This window comes from Stomoxys calcitrans, chromosome 2 (assembly GCF_963082655.1).
Source record: "Stomoxys calcitrans chromosome 2, idStoCalc2.1, whole genome shotgun sequence".
In the NCBI taxonomy this organism is placed as follows: Eukaryota; Metazoa; Arthropoda; class Insecta; order Diptera; family Muscidae; genus Stomoxys; species Stomoxys calcitrans.
Genome location: NC_081553.1, coordinates 50,045,121 through 50,066,862, shown reverse-complemented (window position 1 = coordinate 50,066,862; position 21,742 = coordinate 50,045,121). Strand labels below are relative to the sequence as shown.

Sequence of the window (21,742 nt, the reverse complement as noted above, 5' to 3'; positions counted from 1 at the left end):
GATACCATAGTAGAAGTCGTTGTGTAAAATTTCAGCCAATTCTAATAAAAACAAGTAAAAGCGTGCTAAGTTCGGCCGGGCCGAATCTTATATACCCTCCACCATGGATCGCATTTGTCGAGTTCTTTTCTCGGCATCTCTTCTTAGGCAAAAAAGGATATAAGAAAAGAGTTGCTCTGCTATTAAAACGAAATCAAGATATGGTCCGGTTCGGACCACAATTAAATTATATGTTGGAGACCTGTGTAAAATTTCAGCCAATTCGTATAAGAATTGCGCCCATTGGGGCTCACGAAGTAAAATAGAGAGAACGATTTATATGGGATCTGTATCGGGCTATAGACCGATTCAGACCATAATAAACACGTTTGTTGATGGTCATGAGAGGATCCGTCGTATAAAATTTCAGGCATATCGGATAATAATTGCGACCTCTAGGGGTCTATATCAGGTTATGAACCGATTTGAACCTTATTTGACACAGTTGTTGAAAGTAAAAATAAAATACGTCATGCAAAATTTCAGCCAAATCGGATAGGAATTGCACCCTCTAAAAGCTCAAGAAGTCAAATCCCCAGATCTGTTTATATGACAGCTATATCAGGTTATGAACCGATTTGAACCATACTTGGTACAGTTGTTGGATATCATAACGAAATACTTCGTGCAAAAATTCATTCAAATCGGATGGAAATTGTGCCCTCTAGAGGCTCAAGAAGTCAAGACCCAAGATCGGTTTATATGGCAGCTATATCAGGTTATAAACTGATTTAAACCATACTTGGCACAGTTGTTGGGTATCATAACAAAACACGTCGTGCAAAATTCCATTCCATTCGGATAAGAATTGCCCCCTCTAGAGGCTCAAGAAGTCAAGACCCAAGATCGGTTTATATGGCAGCTATATCAGGTTATGGACCGATTTGAACCATACTTGGCACAGTTGTTGGATATAATAATAAAACACGTCGTGCAAAATTTAATTTCAATCCGACAAGAATTGCGCACTCTAGAGGCTCAAGAAGTCAAGACCCAAGATCGGTTTATATGGCAGCTATTTCAGGTTATGGACCGATTTGAACCATACTTGGCACAGTTATTGGATATAATAACAAAACACGTCGTGCAAAATTTCATTCTGATCGGATAAGAATTGCGCACACTAGAGGCTCAAGAAGTCAAGACCCAAGATCGGTTTATATGGCAGCTATATCAGGTTATGGACCGATTTGAACTATACATGGCGCAGTTGTTGGATATCATAACAAAACACGTCGTGCAAAATTTCATTCCAATCGGATAAGAATTGCGCACTCTAGAGGCTCAAGAAGTCAAGACCCAAGATCGGTTTATATGGCAGCTATATCAAAACATGGACCGATATGTCCCACTTACAATACCAAGCGACCTACACTAATAAGAAGTATTTGTGCAAAATTTCAAGCGGCTAGCTTTACTCCTTCGAAAGTTAGCGTGCTTTCGACAGACAGACGGACGGACGGACGGACGGACATGGCTAGATCGACATAAAATGTCACGACGATCAAGAATATATATACTTTATGGGGTCTCAGACGAATATTTCGAGTAGTTACAAACAGAATGACGAAATTAGTATACCCCCCATCTTATGGTGGAGGGTATAAAAATCGTTTTTTAGGGGCTCAAGTAGCAAATAGGGAGATCGGTTTATATGGGAGCTGTATCAGGCTATAGACCGATTTAGGCCATAATTGACACGCATATTGAAGGTCATCAGATAAGTCGTTGTACAACATTTCAGCCAAATCGGATAATAATTTTGGATAATAAAATCGGATCAATTACAAACGAGTGTGAGTTCCTGGAATGTCTAGTATCCCTGACAGAATGTCTAGTTTCCCTGACAGAAGACGAATATCAGACGAATACACACCATGAAAGTACCGATGGAACAGCGCCAAACAACACACATTGCGACGATGATCAAGGGAGGCAATAGAGTTGGGTACCCTACTGTCCCCAATCAACGCCATCGCCCTCCTCTGTACACGGTCCAGTAGCTCCAGGGATGATTTTCAAGCTCCAGCCCATACATGTGAGTTGTACTCCATTTTCGGCCTTATGAAAGTGGTGTAGATGTTAAGAAGATCATACGGAGTGAAGTCATTCTTACGCCGTTTAAGGAAGCCTAAACACTTGAATGCTTCTTTCGACACTTCAAATATATGTTTAGCCCAACAGACGTAACTTTGCATTTTCATGCCCAGAACAACAAGAGCTTCTGATTGCTCAAATTGATACCGTTAATAGACAAAGATGCCCGTAATGGGTCAGCGAATCGTTTGTATGACAACAGCACGTGCATTAAAACCTACTCGATTCATTCGACCCCACTCAGAAATGGCCAGCAAATCCTGGCAGAGTGTATCACCCATAACCCGCCTATTGTCCTCAATCTCTCGCAGACTGTCATCTGCAAATGAGCAGATCGGATTCGATGTCTGACCCAACAGATTGTTGATGAAAATAAGAAAAGCAGAAGGAGAAAGAAGAGAGCCCTTTATGCTCATTGGATGAGAACCCTATCTATAACAACTCGAATAGTGCGATCTCTGAGAAAGCTCGAAATAAATCGTACGAAGCCATTACTGACACCAAATGCGACAAGCTTTGATAGTAGTGCACCGTGCCAGACCCAATCAAATGCCTTGGAGATATCCCGAGCCACAACCTTACTCTCACCAAACTGGTGGATTGAGCGACTCCAACGTTTCGACAGAAGTGCCATGAGGTCGCTCGTAGAGCGATTTCTGCGGAACCCATACTGTTGGTCGCTAAGAAGGCCATTAGACTCTAAATAGCTCACGAGATGGCGACTAACCATTCTCTCCTTGACCTTAGAAAGAGCGGAGCATATTGAAATTGGCCGATAATTCGCAGGGTTGTTTGCTTCACCCTTCTTGGGTATTGGCTGTACGTGCGCAACCTTCCAACGCGCCGGAAAGACTCCCGCACGGTAAGCAAGGTTGAAAAGGTTGCGTAATGGACGAGCGAGCGTCGAAGAACACCTGCGTAAGACAAGTGTTGATATGCCATTCGGGCCCGGGGATTTATTTAAGTCTAGATTCTCAAGAACCCTTTCAACTCCAGGAATTCGAAAAAATATTTCGGGCATAACGTCAGATACATTTTTGATTGAGGGGAGTGGTTCATTGATATCCGGCAGGGAAGAGTTCCCTGCAAATATATCAGCCACAACCTTTTGGCAACCGGGTCAGTGAACGTTTGTTCATTCTTAACAAGAGTTGGAATAGATGAAGAACTACCCTTTACACTTTTCACGAACGACCAAAAGCTCTTACTTCCTAGTGTGGAAGTAAGAACCTTAGTATGTAGACGCTTTTCGTAAAGAAATTTTTCGCGCCTAAGGACATTGGCACACGAAGATCTTGCGTGCTCTCGCAGCAGTTCAGTGTTGGCATTATTATCCAAGCGCCAGTTCCTGAAAGCTATCTCTTTCGATCTGAAAGCATCTCTGCATGTCTGGTTAAACCAACTTTTGTCGTCTGATTTGGCCGTTATAGTCTTAACTGGAATAAATGTCCTCATTCCATTTAAAATTATCTTTTCAATAATTTCAGCAGTAGCATTTATATGGTCATCTAGAAAACATAGTTTCCAATTAAAATGCTGAAAGAATCCATTGAGCTCAGCCCAACGTGCTTTTTCGTATAAAAATATTGACCGCTTCGGGAATGGGGAGAAAGCAGTTCGAAGAGCAGAATACGACAAAATATGCTGAAACAATGCAGTGATCAGAGTTACCAAGAGGTGCAAGAGTATTAACTTCATACTTTATGCTTCAGTATTATTTTTGTGCCCTTGGATACATGCGATATGTGTCGGTTCATTCACTAGTTGCGCCAAACCATTATGAGCAGCGAAAGCTCAACATATTGGCCTTCAGGAGTCATATGACTTGAATGGAGTTGTGGACATTGAAATCCCCAGCAACAACAGATCCTCCAAAATATTTGTAATGGAATCAGAAAGGGCGTCAAAACCGTTCATGGAAGCCTCCCTTTCTGAGTTTGGCCATCTATATAGAAATCCAAAGTGCTGTATATGTGATCCAATCCCGAATTTAACCCAAATGGATTAAATTCAGGATCCTGTGAGTCCAGGTGTTAACGTCTTTGACGTACATCATTACGTACATATACCACGAGGCCTCTGTGCGAAATAAAAAGAGACAGAGTGTAGTACTCAGGGATGTGAAAATCCTCTGGATCTGAATCCTCAGGCACCTGGGTCTCACAAAGTGCTAGAATTTTAGGACGGTGAAAATGAATATGTGCATGCCCCGCAAAGAAATTCGTCCTCAACCCTCGTATATTGGCCGAATCTATTTTAAAATCTCCCATCATTTGGACAACTAGAAAAAAAGAGAACAAAAGCAAACACTAAGCTATGACTTGTAGCAAAATGGTCTATAACCTGATATTGCTGTCATACAAATCGATCTTCAAATTGGACTACTTGAGCTTTTAGAAGACACAATTTCAAACCAATTTACCTGAAATTTCGCAAATAGAGTTTTGTTATGACTTCCAACAGCTTTGCTATTACTTCCAATAATTTACCTGAAATTTCGCATGTAAAGTTTTGCTTCGACCAACAGCTGGGCTAAGAATCACCAAAATCTGTTCATAACCTGATATAGCTTCCATATAAACCGATCGCCCGTTTTGACTTCTTGAGCCTCTCGATGGCGCTATTTTCATCCGATTTGGATGAAATTTTAAATTTTGGTTTTGTATATGACTTCATAAAGTCATAAGTACGGTCCATAATTTGATGTATCTCCTATATATTTTTAAAGGTCATTCAAAGAACAAATCTAGCGGAGAGGCTAACATGTCCGCCTATAATGCTGAAGTTCGAATCCCGGCGAAACAGCAGAAAAAATTTTCAGCTGTAGTTTTCCCCTCCAAATACTGGCGACATTTGTGAAGTACTATGCCCAGCATAGAAGCCATGTAAAAACTTCTCTCCAAGCAATTCGTACTCGGCTATAAAAGAGACCTCCTTATCATTGAGCTTAAACTTGAATCGGACAGCACTCATTGATATGTGAGAAGTTTTCCCCAGTTTCTAAATGGAAATGAGCAATTTTTGCAAAAGAAAGAACGTTTCCATCGCGATTCATGGTGGAGGGTATATAGGATCCGGCCCGCCGAAAGCGCTTTGACCTGCAAAAACTTCGGTTCAAATTTAAATGTAGCATATTGGAGGCAACCGTAGCGCGGAGGTTGGCATGTCCGCCTATGATGCTGAACGCCTGGGTTCGAATCTTAGCGAGACCATTAGAAAAAATATTTTTCAGTGGTGGTTTTCCCCATGCCATGTAAAAACTTCTCTCCAAACAGGAGTCGCGATGCAGCACGCCGTTCGCACTCGGCTATAAAAAGGAGGCGCTAATTATTGAGCTTAAACCTGAATCGGACTGCACTCATTGACATTGAGCCCCTGTTCCTTCATGGAATGTTCATGGGCAAAATTTGCATATATAATGTAACCGCCCAATTTAGGGTTATAATATAGTCAAAACCGCCCAACATTTCCCTACCCCTGCTTGTTTTAATTACTTCAAAGCTTTGTCTTGTTGATCTTACATTGTTTTTGTTCTCTCCTTTTCAGATAACTCACCTTTGGAATTACTGGCTGACTTCTTTATAAAAATTTGAGTTCATGCAAAGGCAAAGATCCGGAAAAATATTCACAAACTGTTTGGCTTAAAATCTAAAACAAACGAAATAATCAAACAAGGCCTAAACTAAAACAAGGCGTTATAAAAAGTATTAAAAATTTACACTAACAACTAAGTTACCAAAAAACACCGACTACAACAACTAACTAAATATTAATAAATTAATTTCGATTACTTGTCTGAGTACAACAACAAGGAGAACTAAATGCATATCAAACGAATTGAAGAGTTCATAGTTTATTGATGGGAAAAGCCCATTTAAAGAGCCCCCCTTTCACACTCCAACCAAGAAATGAACGGACAACTCAATCACTTTTGTCGTCATCATCATCATTGGCAACAACAACAGCAGCAGCAGCAGCATCAGAAATAGGAAAGAGGTGCTTAAAGTAATTGCCAGCATTAGTATCAATAGGCACTACAACAACAAAAACAACAATTACAATATTAGAAACAGCATCCAGCTTCCATCATCTTCCCCTGGTTCACACATTCAACATCCAACGTCCGGAACAATAATTACTTGAGTGATTTTGACCTCGTCGTGTGTCATTGGGACACTAGGAAATATCGACTGTTGTTGCCGTCATTGCGTGTGATTTCTGGTAATCTGATATCTTCTGCAGCACAGAAAAAGACATTTGACAAAGGCCCATTCAGGGGCAGATAGATAGATATTCAGATATTTAGATACTGAGCCAGCGACAGGGCAAATACCAAAACAAAACAAAACAAAAGACAACAAAATGATTAATATCGCTGGCGTTGTGAGCATTGTGCTCTTCTATTTGCTCATCTTAGTTGTGGGAATTTGGGCCGGACGGAAAAAGGAGTCCGGCAATGATTCCGAAGAGGAGGTCATGTTGGCAGGTCGTTCGATCGGTCTATTCGTTGGCATATTCACCATGACAGGTAAGTGATTTTCTTTTTCTAACATGTAACGAATTAGATTTAATTAAATGATTTTGATGGGGTGCCTATTAATGGAGAGGTGCACAGTGTTTTGAGTATGGACAATTTAGCATGGTGCGATTTTGTTTTAAGAATATTACGCTGAAAATTGATACACACTTACTTAGATGGCAATGAAATTGAGGGGTCTCGAACTGTGGGGGAATGGTAATGCAAATTTGCCCCTGAACATTCCATTAAGGTGCAGGGGCAAACTTCTCAATGATAAGGGGGTCTCCTTTTTATATCCGAGTCCGAACGGCGTGCCGCAGCTCTTTGTGTAGAAGTTTTTACATGGCTGCCATACCAAATGGTACAGCGCTTCTTCTTAAATCTCTGACATCAAATTTCGAGATGTCTTTCACCACTTGGTCTTTCCATCGGGCTTTCGGTCGTCCCGGTTTGCGTGTACCACCATGATCGCCTTCAAAAGACTTCTTCGCGAGCCCTTCTTCATTCATTCTGACATCATGTCCTAGCCAACGTAACCGTTGCATTTTGATACGTTCGTGGTTCATACGACGCCGATACTCTCTATCAATGCAAACTGATCCATAAATTTTACGAATAATCTTTCTCTCAAACACTCGAAGTACCGCCTCGTCTGTTTTCACAAGTACCCATGATTCGGAGCCATATATAGTGTAATCTTCGTCTGTCGCGAGGTGGCCTTGTTTTTAAACTGCCTGCTTAATCAAAAGTATCATCTGTTTGTCAGTATTATTTTTGGCTTTATTTCAAAACTGGTGTTATTCGGTATTCGGTTACGACGGTGCCGTAGTAGATAAAGTTGTTGACTATCTTAAAGTTGTGGTTCCCAACTTTTTCTATTTTCTTTATCTGCTTGGATGTACAAAGCGTTTTGGGAGTTGAAACCAGCCATTTCGTCTTAACTCCATTTACTGCCAGATCCATTTTCACTGATTTTCTTTCGATTCTTTCAAAGGCTGCAGTTTCTACTTCCGGTGACCGACCCATGAGTTCGATGTCGTTGACTTAGGCCAGCAGCATGTGTTTTCTTGTGTGTTAGGTTAGGTTAGGTAAGAGTGGCAGTCCTTTGGTACTCACTTACACAATTTTAAGTCCAAATTGAACCCACGACCCCTTTATTGGTAATCTAAGCACGCTACCAACTCGGCTACATCTACTCACATCTGCACCTTGCATAATCTTCTACAGCAGGATATTAAAGGGATCATACGATAAGTTTCCCTCTGATTTGTTCCGAAATGGGACTTCATTCTACTCCTGTACATCTCAATTCTCTCACACTTACGACTTCCTATTTCCTTTTTTCTGCGGAAGAGACGTTCCTCCTTTTCTCGCGATACCTCTCCTTCATCTGGAGCGCTGCTACTGATTGCAGGGTTGCTCTGTATGCCGCATCATTGGCTTCAACAGCATTTCGACACTTTTGGTCATACCATGGGTTTCTTGGGGGAGGCTTCCAGTACCCATGTACGGATTTCGCGGCATTTTCCATAGAGTGGGCAATGGATTGCTGTTGCGTCCTTATAGCATCGGAACAAGGAGTGCTTTCATCAAGCAGTTGGGTCAGTTGAATGAAGTATGCCGTTGCCTTCTGTTGTGTTTGAAGCTTTTCAATGTCCAGCTTCCGTGCAGTGTCAGAACGTACTTTCTCGCCACACTCAAACGTGTGCGAAACTTTGCTGCAACAAGACAATGATCCGAATCTATATACTCGGATCATCTATCACAATGTGATTATTTTTGTTCCGAACTTCTTAATCTGGGGACAGCCATGTGGCTGCTGCTGCTAACTATCATGTTTTTTTTTCCCGCTGCGAAATCTGTTAGCCTTAGCCCATTATCGTCGTGGAGGCTAAATTTTCCGACTCTCTATCTTCCCATTAAAATCTCCCAGAACGATTCTAATATCATGGGCGGGAAAGCGATCGTGTTCTCCCTCTCGTAGAAAATATCTTTGGTCTGCTCGTTCTCGTTTTCGTAGTGGCATTGACACAAATAAGGCGATGTTGAGAAATTTGGATTTGATGCTGATTTTGGCTAGCCATTCATCCACCAGAGTAAAGCTGGAGACAAGGTGACTCTGTCTCCGACTTATCACAAATACACAGCCAAATTCATGTCTCGTATCATGGCAGGCACTTTCGGTCGATATCACTTCCTGTAAGGCGGTAATATCTACCTTGTACTTCTCCAATACATCCACCAGTGCACCTTCTCTGTTATGAGTCTGGACATCCTAGATGCTGATCCGTAGATCATGATCCTTTTATGTTTGCGGGGGTAGTCAACGTTGGGGAAGTCCGTATTTTCTATGCTTTTGCTTCTCAGAGTGATCTTTTTAATTTTCCGGGGGCGGGTTACTGGCGCAGCGCCCCAACCGCATGGGTTATGTGAGATCGCTATATATCCCTCGATGTCGTGAGCCGCTTGCTCCAACATTCGAAGCTCGATTCCAGCCGCCTCTACCCTCGGAGCAGTCGCTGATGTTGGTCATTGGTTATTTTGTAACGCCAATAACTCGCCATGCCATATCGAGTATCATTGGCGTTCAGTATTTGGGTGAGAGTCAGTGCCACCTAACGCCTCACTGAGACTCTCCTCTCGAAATCGCTGAATGCACGTGGCTGCATTTGCAACTACTAAAGTTTTTCACTATCGGCAACCTGTTGATGCGCCCGGTAGCTTTCAGTTAATCATCCCGTGATAACGATGAATATCACACAAGTCGAAGCTCAAAGTTCTAGCCCGTGTGGTGCTCACCGTTATCCCGTTTCGGCTGGGCATCCTCCATACTAACGAGCCATTGTTAAGTTTTGATCTAATTATGCTGATGTAGAGCCAGTGGGCTATCTTCGGAGTCAGGCTTATTTCGAGGTGATTATAGAGCTTAACACCCGAGAGTCTTCTCTTTCCGCTACAGGATGTGAAACTATCAGTTCAGTTTCCTGTTCAAGACTAAAATCCCTGCAGTGGGGTTTCCACTGTTCGCCCTTTGACATAGTCAAGCTGCTTGTAGCTGAGCAATTCGCCGGATGTGCTTTCCTTATAATGGTATCTACTATACGCTTCATGTTTTTGAGAAGGACGGACGTAAGTCTATGGGCCTTGGCTGCCACATAACTTGCCTTGCAGGTTTTTGGTATAAGCACTACCTATGTCTCCTGCCAAGTTTTCGGTGTATATGCGAGTTCTCGGCATGCTGTAAATATAGCGGCTAGATGAGGTCACCAGTAGTCCGACTGCTTTTGTAGTAATAGAGCAAATATTTCATCAGGTACTGTTGAAGTAATCGGTTGAAAGACTGTTTGTACTCTAATGTCCATGACGATGAGCTGGCGACCAAGCTCTGATACTAAATTTCCCACGAACATTCCATTAAGGAACTGGAGATATTCTCTCATGTCAAAGAGAGCAGTCTGATTAAAGTTTAATCTCAATGACAAGGGGCCTCCTTTTTTGGGTCCAGTCCGAATGGCGTGCCGCATAGCGACACCACTTGGTAGAGAAGTTTTAACATTGCAGGATACCTTAAAAATTTAGCCAGCATTAGTAAGGGGAAAACCACAGCTGATTTTTTTTGATGTTCACACCGGGATTTTAACCCAGGAGTTTGGTGTCATAGGTGGAGATGCTAACCTCTGTGCCAAGGTGGTTTCCGACCAAACTCATCGTTTCAAATCTGTTGTGTTTGAGTGTCACCTTGTATAATGTGAAAATGCGTTTTCATCAAAGTTGTCTCTGCTTTTATTCCATCTGGGATCGAAATCAACATAGCGGTCGAACGCGTGCAAATTTTGTACACACACACTTCTTATTGATATAGGTCGTTGGGGATTGAAAATGGGCCATATCGGTTCAGATTTGGAAATATCCACCATATAAACTGATCCATCAATATGTTGTCTTTAGCCCTAGAGGTGCTTGTCTGAAATTTCGATCAATGATTTTTATTATGAGCTCCAACACTCGTGCCAAGTATGGTCTAATTCGGTCCTTCACCTGATATAGCTCCCATATAACCTGATCTCCCCACTGTACTTTTTGCGCCCAATATTTTTGCCCAATATTTTTGCGATTTTGCCTGAAATTTTGCGCAGTGACTTCTACTATGACCTTCAACATTTGTGCTAAGTATGGTCCGAATCGGTCCCTTAGAATACGTAATTCTTACCCGATTTGGGTGAAATTTGGCGTAATGACTTCTACTATGACGTCTTATGAGCCAAGTATGGTCTGAATAGGTTTATAAACAGATAAAGCTATCATATAAACCGAACTCCCGAAGGTATAGAATGCATAACTTTTACCCGATTTGTTTGAAATGTTGCACATTGACTTCAACTATGACCTCTAACATTCGTGTCAAGTAAAGGCACAACCGGTCCGTAATCTGGCATAACTCCCATATAACCCATTTCTCGATTTGACTTCTTGAGCAAGTACGGAAAACAATTCTTTTCAATTTATTCCCTATCCTATATAAAATTCAGTCGGCGGAACTTAGCACGGTTTTTCTTGTTTTGGGTATAAGCTGGGAAAGTACATTGGGAATCTAACGATTGCCGTATTTAAAAATAGATATTTTTATGCGATATGGAAACCAAATCGGGACCGCTCTCGCATAATTTCTAGGTCGATCCCTACTTGGTTGTTGTTGGTTTTGTGGGTCCAGGACCGAACGCCTTGTTATATCGAGTATCATATGCACGCAGTATTTAAACCCTAAGTCCGACCGCTTATTGAGGCTCTCTACTCGATACCGTTGATTTTCCGCGACTGCGGTTGCAGCTACTCCGTTAGTCGGAACTGAGTGTTTCAAGCCTTGTGGTGCTCATAGTTATCCCGTGTCGGGATTCCTACTTGCTACTAGCTCCTTGCGTTGTAATATCTATGCCTCCAAATGACCTTCCAATATACTCGTCGTATATATCAAGGTCTCTTTTCTTTGAACTGCATAAGAACCGCAAAAAAATCTTACCACGGCTTTCCAGCTATTCTTGCTACTGCTTGTCTTCGTTGTTATGTTCTGTGCTGGGGGTTATTTCTCCGTTCTCCTTCTCTCATAGAGTCCGGCATCATCTACCACCATTCTTTGTTGGTACAGTTCGCTCAGCTTCATTTTTCTGCACTGTATAGGTTCTTGTGAAAGTAGCTGTGTCCATACATTGGCTGCTTCATTCAGAAGTTGACGTCGCCTTTGTTTCTTACGACGTATATAAGTCGGCGATAAGTCTTAATGTCATCTGACTCGCCATTTTCATTACATCTTGACTTTCAAATTCTTAGCGTGTCCTGTCGAATATCCTTCAAAGTGGACTCTGGTTGGGAGTTTAGTCTAGCTTTATATATATTCTTATCCACCTCAAGGCCAGTAGGTCCATAGACCCCAATTTTGCAGACATAATCCTATTGACATTGCAGTCAATGTCTTCGAAGTCCAAAGCATCTTACCCAAGTCTTGCTCCGAGTAGTCTTCCGAACTTTGTTCAGTTCATCTTTACTTTATTTCAAAAGCTTGTCGAATTCGACCTTGGTCATGCTATTCTAAATTCAATGTAGTTATGGTCGATCGTTTAGGCTCCAGCTTTGAATATCAGATTTGCTTTTCGTCCTGATGCAGGTTTTAAAAAATCTGTTGTACTTTTCTGGAAAATTTTTTAAAAATAAAAATTTTACATATATAAACTTTTTTACATTTCAGCTACATGGGTTGGTGGAGGCTACATCAACGGAACAGCCGAGGCTATTTATACATCGGGTTTGGTTTGGTGTCAGGCTCCCTTTGGATATGCCCTAAGTTTAGTGTTCGGTAAGTATAGAACAGTTCTTAATTATTTTACAATTCTGGTAGCAAAAATTAATTTCCAATTTAAATTTCCCAGGTGGCATCTTCTTTGCGAATCCCATGCGAAAACAGGGCTACATCACCATGTTGGACCCTTTGCAGGACTCTTTTGGAGAACGTATGGGTGGTTTGTTGTTTTTGCCAGCTCTGTGTGGTGAAGTGTTTTGGGCAGCGGGTATTTTGGCTGCTTTGGGTGCTACACTGTCCGTCATTATTGATATGGATCACAGGACATCGGTTATCTTATCTTCATGTATTGCCATTTTCTATACATTATTCGGGGGTCTCTATTCAGTGGCCTATACAGATGTGATACAATTGTTTTGTATTTTCATTGGTTTGTGGATGTGCATACCCTTCGCTTGGGCCAATGATCATGTGAAGAGTCTATCATCCATGGATGTGGATTGGATAGGACATGTGGAGCCGGAACAAAGATGGTTTTACATAGACTATGGTTTGCTGCTGATATTCGGTGGTATACCATGGCAGGTGAGAGTGAAAAGAAAACATAACAAAGGAAAACTTGTGTTAATATTGTATTTTGTTAAACATTTTCATTTCAGGTCTATTTCCAACGTGTATTGTCCAGCAAGACGGCTGGTCGAGCTCAGTTATTATCCTATGTGGCAGCGGCAGGTTGTATCCTAATGGCCATCCCACCGGTACTCATTGGCGCTATTGCCAAAGCAACTCGTAAGTTAAATACTTTGCCTCCATCTCAACAAATGATTTGAAGTTTTTGTTTCATCTTTAGCTTGGAATGAAACTGCCTATACGGGTCCTTATCCACTGACTGTGCAGGAAACTAGCATGATTTTACCTATGGTCCTACAGTATTTAACACCAGATTTTGTATCGTTCTTCGGTTTGGGTGCTGTCTCAGCGGCCGTTATGTCTTCAGCAGATTCTTCGGTGTTGTCAGCAGCTTCTATGTTTGCTCGCAATGTCTACAAATTGATATTCCGTCAAAAGGCTTCCGAAATGGAAATTATATGGGTCATGAGAGGTGGCATCATTGTGGTGGGCATTATGGCTACCATAATGGCCCTTACAATACCCTCCATCTATGGCCTATGGTAAGTAGAGAGAAAGTCAAAAATGGGATTCAATAAATTTCAAGCTCCTTTCTTCTAGGTCCATGTGTTCCGATTTGGTTTATGTGATTCTCTTCCCCCAGCTACTGATGGTCGTCCATTTTAAGAAACATTGCAACACTTATGGCAGCTTAGCTGCTTATATTATTGCCCTATTCATACGTCTGTCAGGCGGTGAGGCACTATTGGGTCTTCCCGCTCTTATCCATTATCCTGGCTATGATGCAGAAAATCAAACACAATTGTTCCCCTTCCGCACAATGGCTATGTTGGTTAGTTTAGTCACATTGGTCCTGGTTTCATGGTGGACGAAGTAAGTGCTGCTGGTTAGAGCAATCAGAGTGAAAATGTTAATTTTTATTGTATTTTTTATAATAGAATGATGTTTGAGTCTGGTAAATTACCGCCGAGTTATGATATTTTCCGATGTGTGGTTAATATTCCTGAAGATGTACAAAGAGTGGGTGATCCTGCCGAATGTGGAGAACAGGTAAAATGAAACAAGTTTTTAGACGCAGACTCGACAGGGTCGTATCGTACCTTATTGCGTTTGTAAATTTCTACCAAAAACAGCATAAACATTGAAATCATAACAGAAAATCTCTTGGAACAGTAGGCCTAATCGAATAAGAAAAGAAATCAAATAGAGACATTGGTTTATATAAAAAAAATGTGCGCACTATTTCCAAGCCCACCCTACAAACTTTAATCATAATTTTGGAAGAGCGTTCGTCAACGCGTTATATAAAACAATCTTCTGGAAGGTTTAAACAATCTTCTGGAAGATTTTTTCGCAATTGTTCGTCCATTTAGGTCGCGAAACACTCCTCTACGATATCATTGGGCAGTCCATTGCGTGTGCGGATGTTTTAGCAATATATCGCGACGATTCTCTTACAACCTATTGCCTTATAATCGTCTGTATGAGTCGTCAAACACTCTTCTAGGTTATCATTGGACAATCCATTGCGTGTGCGGAATTTTTAGCAACTCTTCGCAATGATTATTGCGCAACCCATTGCGTTATAATCGTCCGGAAGATTTGTTTATACATCGCCTGAGTTAACTTTTCGCAATTGTTTTTATTTTCATACCTGGTGCGTTTGAAGTTTGTATTTAATTATGTTGTTCGATGTTTTGTTTTGAGAGCACAACTTCCACAAAACAAAATAGAATTTTCACTTGGCTTATATGAAGATTGGTACGTGAAATAAATAAAAAAATTTTCTTTTTAATTTTTTTTTGTAGTTGTTACGTTTTTGACGAACAAATAATTTTGATATGTATTTTTAGATCTTCCAAGCGAATAAATCGCAACTCTTTAACAACAATATTTAATAAAGAATATATATAGAATATATGAACGAATATCAAATAAGTGTTTTGCAATCACTTATTTGATATTCGTCCAGGCGATGAATGTGCAACTCTTCTAGTAAAGTATTTTCTAAATCTTCCAAAAGACTCATTTGTTACTCGTCCGCATGATTCTTGCGCAATTCTAAGATTTTTAAAGAGTTTTCTAACCTACTCTTTAGCAAATCATACGGAAGATTCGCGAAACACTCTTCCAAAAGATCCAAAGGCCACAACTCCTAAGGACACAACTACTCACGATGGGGGAATCGTCTACGACTCTTAGACGAGCTAGCCCGCGATCATAACTTTCATCTAGAAGATTTGCGAAAGATTGTTTGGCGATCGAAAAAGTTTGCAGGGCATCGACTTATACACATTTATGGTAATGTGTAATAGTGTGAGTGGAATTTGCCCATATGAAAGCTTTAACAGATTTGGGCCGATTAAAAAATCCAGTTGGTTAGGATCTCGATTTATATGGGAGCCATAGAAGTTTAAGTTTAAAGTAGGCCACAACTTGGCAATGGCGATAAATAAGTTAAAAAGTTTGCCCTAAATTTCGCAGAGGCTCATTGACGGTTCCATTAATTTGATTCTGCGATTTTGAGGAATGGAACGAAACATCTTATACATGAGGTACTTGCCCAATAGGACAAAAAGCTGCAGCATTAATGATGTCTCGAAAAAGGCATATTGCCAAAAAAACGTCTTTAATAGACTTTAATAGGTATTCGACGCATTTTATTAGGCTCAACTACTAACTGGCGCACAGTGGGGGGAACAAATTATGGAACAGATAAAGATATCTTCACGAAATTACATGTATAATATGGTTATAGCTACAATAAGTTATAATAAGGTACAAAAATAAACCTTTTACAAAGGAAAGGGTAGTAAAACTGCCCTTTTCCAAAGGAAAAGGTACCAAAATTTCACTTTTGGGGCACTAAAATTAACCTTTTCCAAAGGAAAGCGTACTAAAACTACCCTTTTCTAAAGGAAAGGGTACTAAAAATACCCTACCCATTTTCTTTCTAAAGGAAATAATATTAAAACCATCTTTTTCCAAAGGAAAAGGTACTAAATCTACCCTTTTCCGAAGTAAATGTACTGAATCCACCCTTTTCCCAAAAGAAATGGTACCAAAACTACCCTTTTCCAAAGGAAAGGGTACTTTAACTATCCTTTTCCAAAGGAAAAGGTACCAAAGATACCATTTTCCAAAGGAAAGGGTACAAAAACTATTCTTTTCCATAGGAAAGAGTATTAAAACTACCCTACGATACTAAAACTACCTTCTCCAAAGAAAAGGGTACTAAACCTACCCATTTCCATAGTAAAGGGTATTAAAACTACTCACTACGACCTCGGTTGAATTGACCATACCATCGATAATCCTTGATGGAGCTTCATCGCCAAAAATTGAATCGATGCACTGTTGTTGAATTAATCCATGTCAAAAATTGTAAAAAATAATCGCACGAAAATTTTCACGATTTAATTCCATTTTTTGGGCGAGATGAATTTTTTAAGTTTCTGCAAACAACACAAAAAGCGCTCGTATGTCAAAACGTTGTGGGTACTTATAACCTCCTCCCAAAAGAAGTGTTGCATTTCGGCACGCCGTTAGGACTCGCCTTAAACTTGAATCGGACTGCACTCAGTGATATGTGAGAAGTTTGCCTCTGTTCCTTAATGGAATGTTCATGTCCAAATTTGCCTTTGCATTTTTATTAGTGTAGGTCGGTTGGGTTTATAAATGGGGCATATCGATTAATGGATTTTGACCAGGGATTTCTATGTCCTCTATTTGGATGAAGAGAAAACCAGAAATTCCTTGAACCAAGTTAAACCTAATTTGAATAGTTGGTTGTTTTGCAACATTCCCTATATTACCCCATTTAACTTTTGGCGCACATAAAAGGTGTTTCTTATTTATATAGACAACATTTGGAATGATACTCGTATTCCAACCTTGTCAATCCGTTTACAATACCACGTTATTTTGATGTTTACCCCTATAACAAGCATATATTTTCTTGATTATATTGACATTCTAAATCGATCTAGTCATGTCTCTACATGTGCCATCTTATAAACCGATATCCTGATTAAATTTCTGAGGCTCTAGACGTAAACTTAATCAATACTTGAGCTCATTTGTGAGTTTTTGGAGAAATCTTTTGCGGTGGAAACTGAAGATTTGGATATAACGATAAGCCCTGTCCGTCCGTCCATCTGTCTGTCCGTCCGTCTGCCCGTCCGTCCGCCTATCTGTAGAAAGCACGCAAACTTTCGAAGGAGTAAAGCTAGTTGATTGAAATTTTGCATAAATACTTCTTATTACTGCAGGTCGGTTGGGATTGTAAATGGGCCAAATTGGGCCATGTTTTGGTATAGGTGCCATATAAACCAATTTCCGATTTTGACTTCTTGAGCCGATAAAGGGCGCAATTTGTTTGTTTGAAAATTTGCATGAACTGTATCATCAACAAATGCGTCAAGTATGGCCTAAATCGGCTCACAACCTGATACAGCTCCAATATAAACCGATCTCCCGATTGTACTTCTTGAGCCTCTAGAGGGAGCAATTCTTCTTCGATTTGGCTGAAATTTTACACAACGACTTTTGTATGGCATTTAACATATGTATTAAATATGGCCTGAATCGGTCCATAACCTGATATAGCTTCCATATAAACAGCTCTCCCAATTTTATGTATAGAGCCACTATAGGGCGCAATACTTATTTGTCTGAAATTTTGCACAATGAAACCAAGTATGGCCCCAATCGGCTCATAACTTCGTATAGCTGAAATATCATAGCTATTTTTATCCATAATCCTTTGTTTGTCTTTAATGAGATATCGGCCAAAGAACTCGACAAATGCGATCCACGGTGGACGGTTTACAAGATTCGGCTCGGCCGAACTTAGCACGCTCTTGTTAAAATTTGATTCATTCCTCTCTATCATTCAATTTTACGTTCTTTTCATTCACAGCTCTCAGTTATGGCTGGCCCCTTGGGTCGCTCATATGGTGCAGCCACAATGGCGGGTAAAGATGAACGCAATGGTCGCATTAATCCTGCGCTTGAAACAGACGATGATCTGCCAGTGGCCGAGGCAAGGCGACTAAATCAACAGACCGCTCAAGAGCAGGTGCAAAAAATGTTGAGTTCGGCAACGGGACAAAATCGCCGAGACTCTAGTGGTAGTGGGGGAGGCGGTGGAGGTGGGGGATTTGGAGGAGGTATGGCAATGCCAACTGCTGATCAAGACAATACTGCCTTTTAAGAAAAACCAAAAACAAAGAAAACAAAAATTCACGAAAATCTAGAAAACCAAGAAAAGCAAAAATCTAAGCAGGATAACCAAATTTAGAATTCCGAACTAAATTCGAACAACTAAACCTACACACACACACACGTAGCACCTTAAAGGATAATGTAGAGGATGCTAAAGGTGTCGAAACGAATTAGAAAACTTAGAAAAACGATTAGAGAAACGCTCACCATGAAAAAAATTAAGAAAATAAAAAACAAGTATAGTTATCCTTTTGAAAAGGGAGTTGAATGTATACAAAAAGTAGATTACACACACACAAACACATTCCAAAAAGTCAAATGTAGGCAAGTAAAGCATATAGTAGGTCCCCTGAAAATCAACACTAACAAAATTGGCAATTAAAGTTGCCATTATCACAAAACTGATAACAAAGACTAGATATTCTAAAACAAATCAACCCCTCCCTTGATGAAAAAAAGAGATTTAGGACAATTGTATATAAATGTGAGAAACTACACAATGAATGCAAAAAGCAATTTTGATGGCCCTCCTATATAACAAAAAAAAAAATGACACATACTTCGCCCCATGATCTTTCCTTATCCCACTCCTGATATGATATCTATTTGGTACCACCAATACACACACACATATATACACAACAAACTATGTTTGTTAAATTAAGGCTTTTTTGTATTGATTTTTTTTGTGTTTTTTTGTAATATTAATTTCGAACGAAACCAAACTAGGCAAATGAAATATTGTTGTAAACTAGTTTCAGATGGCTATAAAAACAGAATTGTTAAGCTTAAGCAAGAAAAAAATGCAAGTGCTCAGGTATTCCATGTTAATGTTTGTTAAATATTTAATTAACTATCTGTTATCTAACGATTAATTATTTTTAAGTTGCTAATGTTCAAAACAAAATTAAGTATTTACTTCACTAACTAACTATTGTTGTGTTATTTATAGACTTTAAAAAAACAATGATTGGTTACATACATACATATGTGTTATGCTTAGTTAATTTTAGTCTAAATTTAGAAACAAAACCAATGCGTATAATAAAAAGAAACTAAAATTTACTTACAATAAATAAAATAAAATAATATAAAATAATATAAAATAAAATAATATAAAATAAAAAAAAAAAAATAAAATTATATTAAATAAAATAAAATAAAATTAAATAAAACAAAAAAATAAAATTAAATAAAATAAAATAAAACATAATAAAATAAAATAAAATATATAAAAATAAAATAAAATTAATTAAATAAAACAAAATAAAATAAAATAAAATAAAATGAAGTAAAATAAAAAAAATTAACTAAAATGAAATAAAATAAAATAATATAAAATAAAATTAAATTATATTAAATCAAATAAAATTAAATTAAATAAAACAAAATAAAATAAAATAAAATAAAATAAAATAAAATAAAATAAAATAAAATAAAATAAAATAAAATAAAATAAAATAAAATAAAATAAAATAAAATAAAATAAAATAAAATAAAATAAAATAAAATAAAATAAAATAAAATAAAATTAAATAAAATAAAATAAAATAAAATAAAATAAAATAAAATAAAATAAAAAAAAAAATAAAATAAAATAAAATAAAATAAAATAAAATAAAATAAAATAAAATAAAAGAAAATAAAATAAAATAAAATAAAATAAAATAAAATAAAATAAAATAAAATAAAATAAAATAAAATAAAATAAAATAAAATAAATTAATAAAATAAAATTAAATAAAATTGAATAAAATAAAATAAAATAAAATAAAATAAAATAAAATAAAATAAAATAAAATAAAATAAAATAAAATAAAATTAAATAAAATAAAATAAAATATAATGAAATAAAATAAAATTAAATAAAATAAAATAAAATAAAATAAAATAAAATGAAATAAAATAAAATAAAATAAAATAAAATAAAATAAAATAAAATAAAATAAAATAAAATAAAATAAAATAAAATAAAATAAAATAAAATAAAATAAAATAAAATAAAATAAAATAAAATAAAATAAAATAAAATAAAATAAAATAAAATAAAATAAAATAAAATAAAATAAAATAAAATAAAATAAAATAAAATAAAATAAAATAAAATAAAATAAAATAAAATAAAATAAAATAAAATAAAATAAAATAAAATAAAATAAAATAAAATAAAATAAAAAATAAAAAAATAAAAAAAAACAAATTAAAATAAAATAAAATAAAATAAAATAAAATAAAATAAAATAAAACAAAATCAGATAAATATAAAGATAAAGGTAAAATAAAATAAAATAAAAAATATAAATTAAATAAAATAAAAAAATATAAATTAAATAATATATAAAAAAGTATAAATTAATTAAAATTGTTGCGAAAAGTTACACATAAGTTGTAGTAATAAATATTTTCAGCTCTGAATCTTTCTTAAAGATCTATTTTTTACGAATTTCGCAAACAAAATGTTCCGTTTTGTAAGTTAATTTTAGTCTCTTTTCTATTTCTTCTGTTTTAATTGTTTGATGTTAAATAAACAAATTATTTATAGAAATCCATAAAAACTATCAAACACAAGCAAAGATAATAGTTATAGATTTATATATAAAAATGTAGTTAATATGTTGAAAGAAAAATAACCAAAATTGAAAAAGAAATCGACGTAAACCAAATCTATACATATCAAATGCATTTGTGTATTCACAAATTAAAAAAATACAAAAAAACAACAAACATATCATAATACTTAATGTGTATAAATACAATTTAAATTAACTTTATCTGTTATTTTAAAGAAAAAAATATATATATTTAAATTACAAAATTTTTCAAGAGAGATATACTTTAAAAATGTTCAGATGAAAATGAAATTTAGAAATATTTTAATATAAATCCAAAACTTTTAAAAATTTTTAAACCACAGAAATGCCATCGAATGTATGTTAAATGTTCCATACGCATTTCTTAAAAAAAAAAATGCCCGTCCTTTTCTTGGTAATGTTAGTCAAAAAAATTCTAGTTACTGTTAAAAATATTGTCAATTTCCTATACTATCTTGCCAAGCTTTGTAGTTCTAAAATATTATCATTTTCTCATATTTTCATGTGGAGATGGCGATCCTCATCAAGCTCCCGTAGGTGAGCAAGCTAGTTCCTGTCCAAAGGACCGATCGCTGCTGGAACAGGGTGGCCATTAGTTATTTAAAGTCAACAATAACTCGCTTTGTCATATCGAGCATCTTAGGCACTCAGTATTTGTGCAGAAGCCGGTGCCACTCGACCGCTCACTGAGACTCTCTGCTCAATGCCGCAGATTTTCCGCGAATGCCGTTGTAGCTACTTTTTATGAAGCATTCCACTATCCGCAACCTGTGGACGCGCCCGGTAGCTCGCAGCTAAGCTTCTTGTGACAGCAGTAGACACTACACAGATCGGACCTCTATGTTCCAG

At 37.3% G+C, this 21,742-nt stretch overlaps 1 protein-coding gene across 1 annotated transcript in view; it reads left to right on the top strand.

Moving 5' to 3' along the window:
* LOC106083148 (high-affinity choline transporter 1) overlaps positions 1-19,338 on the top strand; it is a 28,347-nt gene extending 9,009 nt beyond the window's left edge. Inside the window, exons 2-9 of the mRNA XM_059361592.1 lie at positions 5,683-6,664; positions 12,396-12,503; positions 12,577-13,031; positions 13,106-13,235; positions 13,297-13,618; positions 13,677-13,949; positions 14,015-14,126; positions 17,998-19,338. Coding sequence (XP_059217575.1) covers positions 6,499-6,664; positions 12,396-12,503; positions 12,577-13,031; positions 13,106-13,235; positions 13,297-13,618; positions 13,677-13,949; positions 14,015-14,126; positions 17,998-18,291 — 1,860 coding nt within the window. The 5' untranslated portion in view covers positions 5,683-6,498 and the 3' untranslated portion in view covers positions 18,292-19,338. The remainder of the gene's footprint in view (positions 1-5,682; positions 6,665-12,395; positions 12,504-12,576; positions 13,032-13,105; positions 13,236-13,296; positions 13,619-13,676; positions 13,950-14,014; positions 14,127-17,997) is intronic.
* The last annotated feature ends 2,404 nt before the right edge of the window (positions 19,339-21,742 follow it).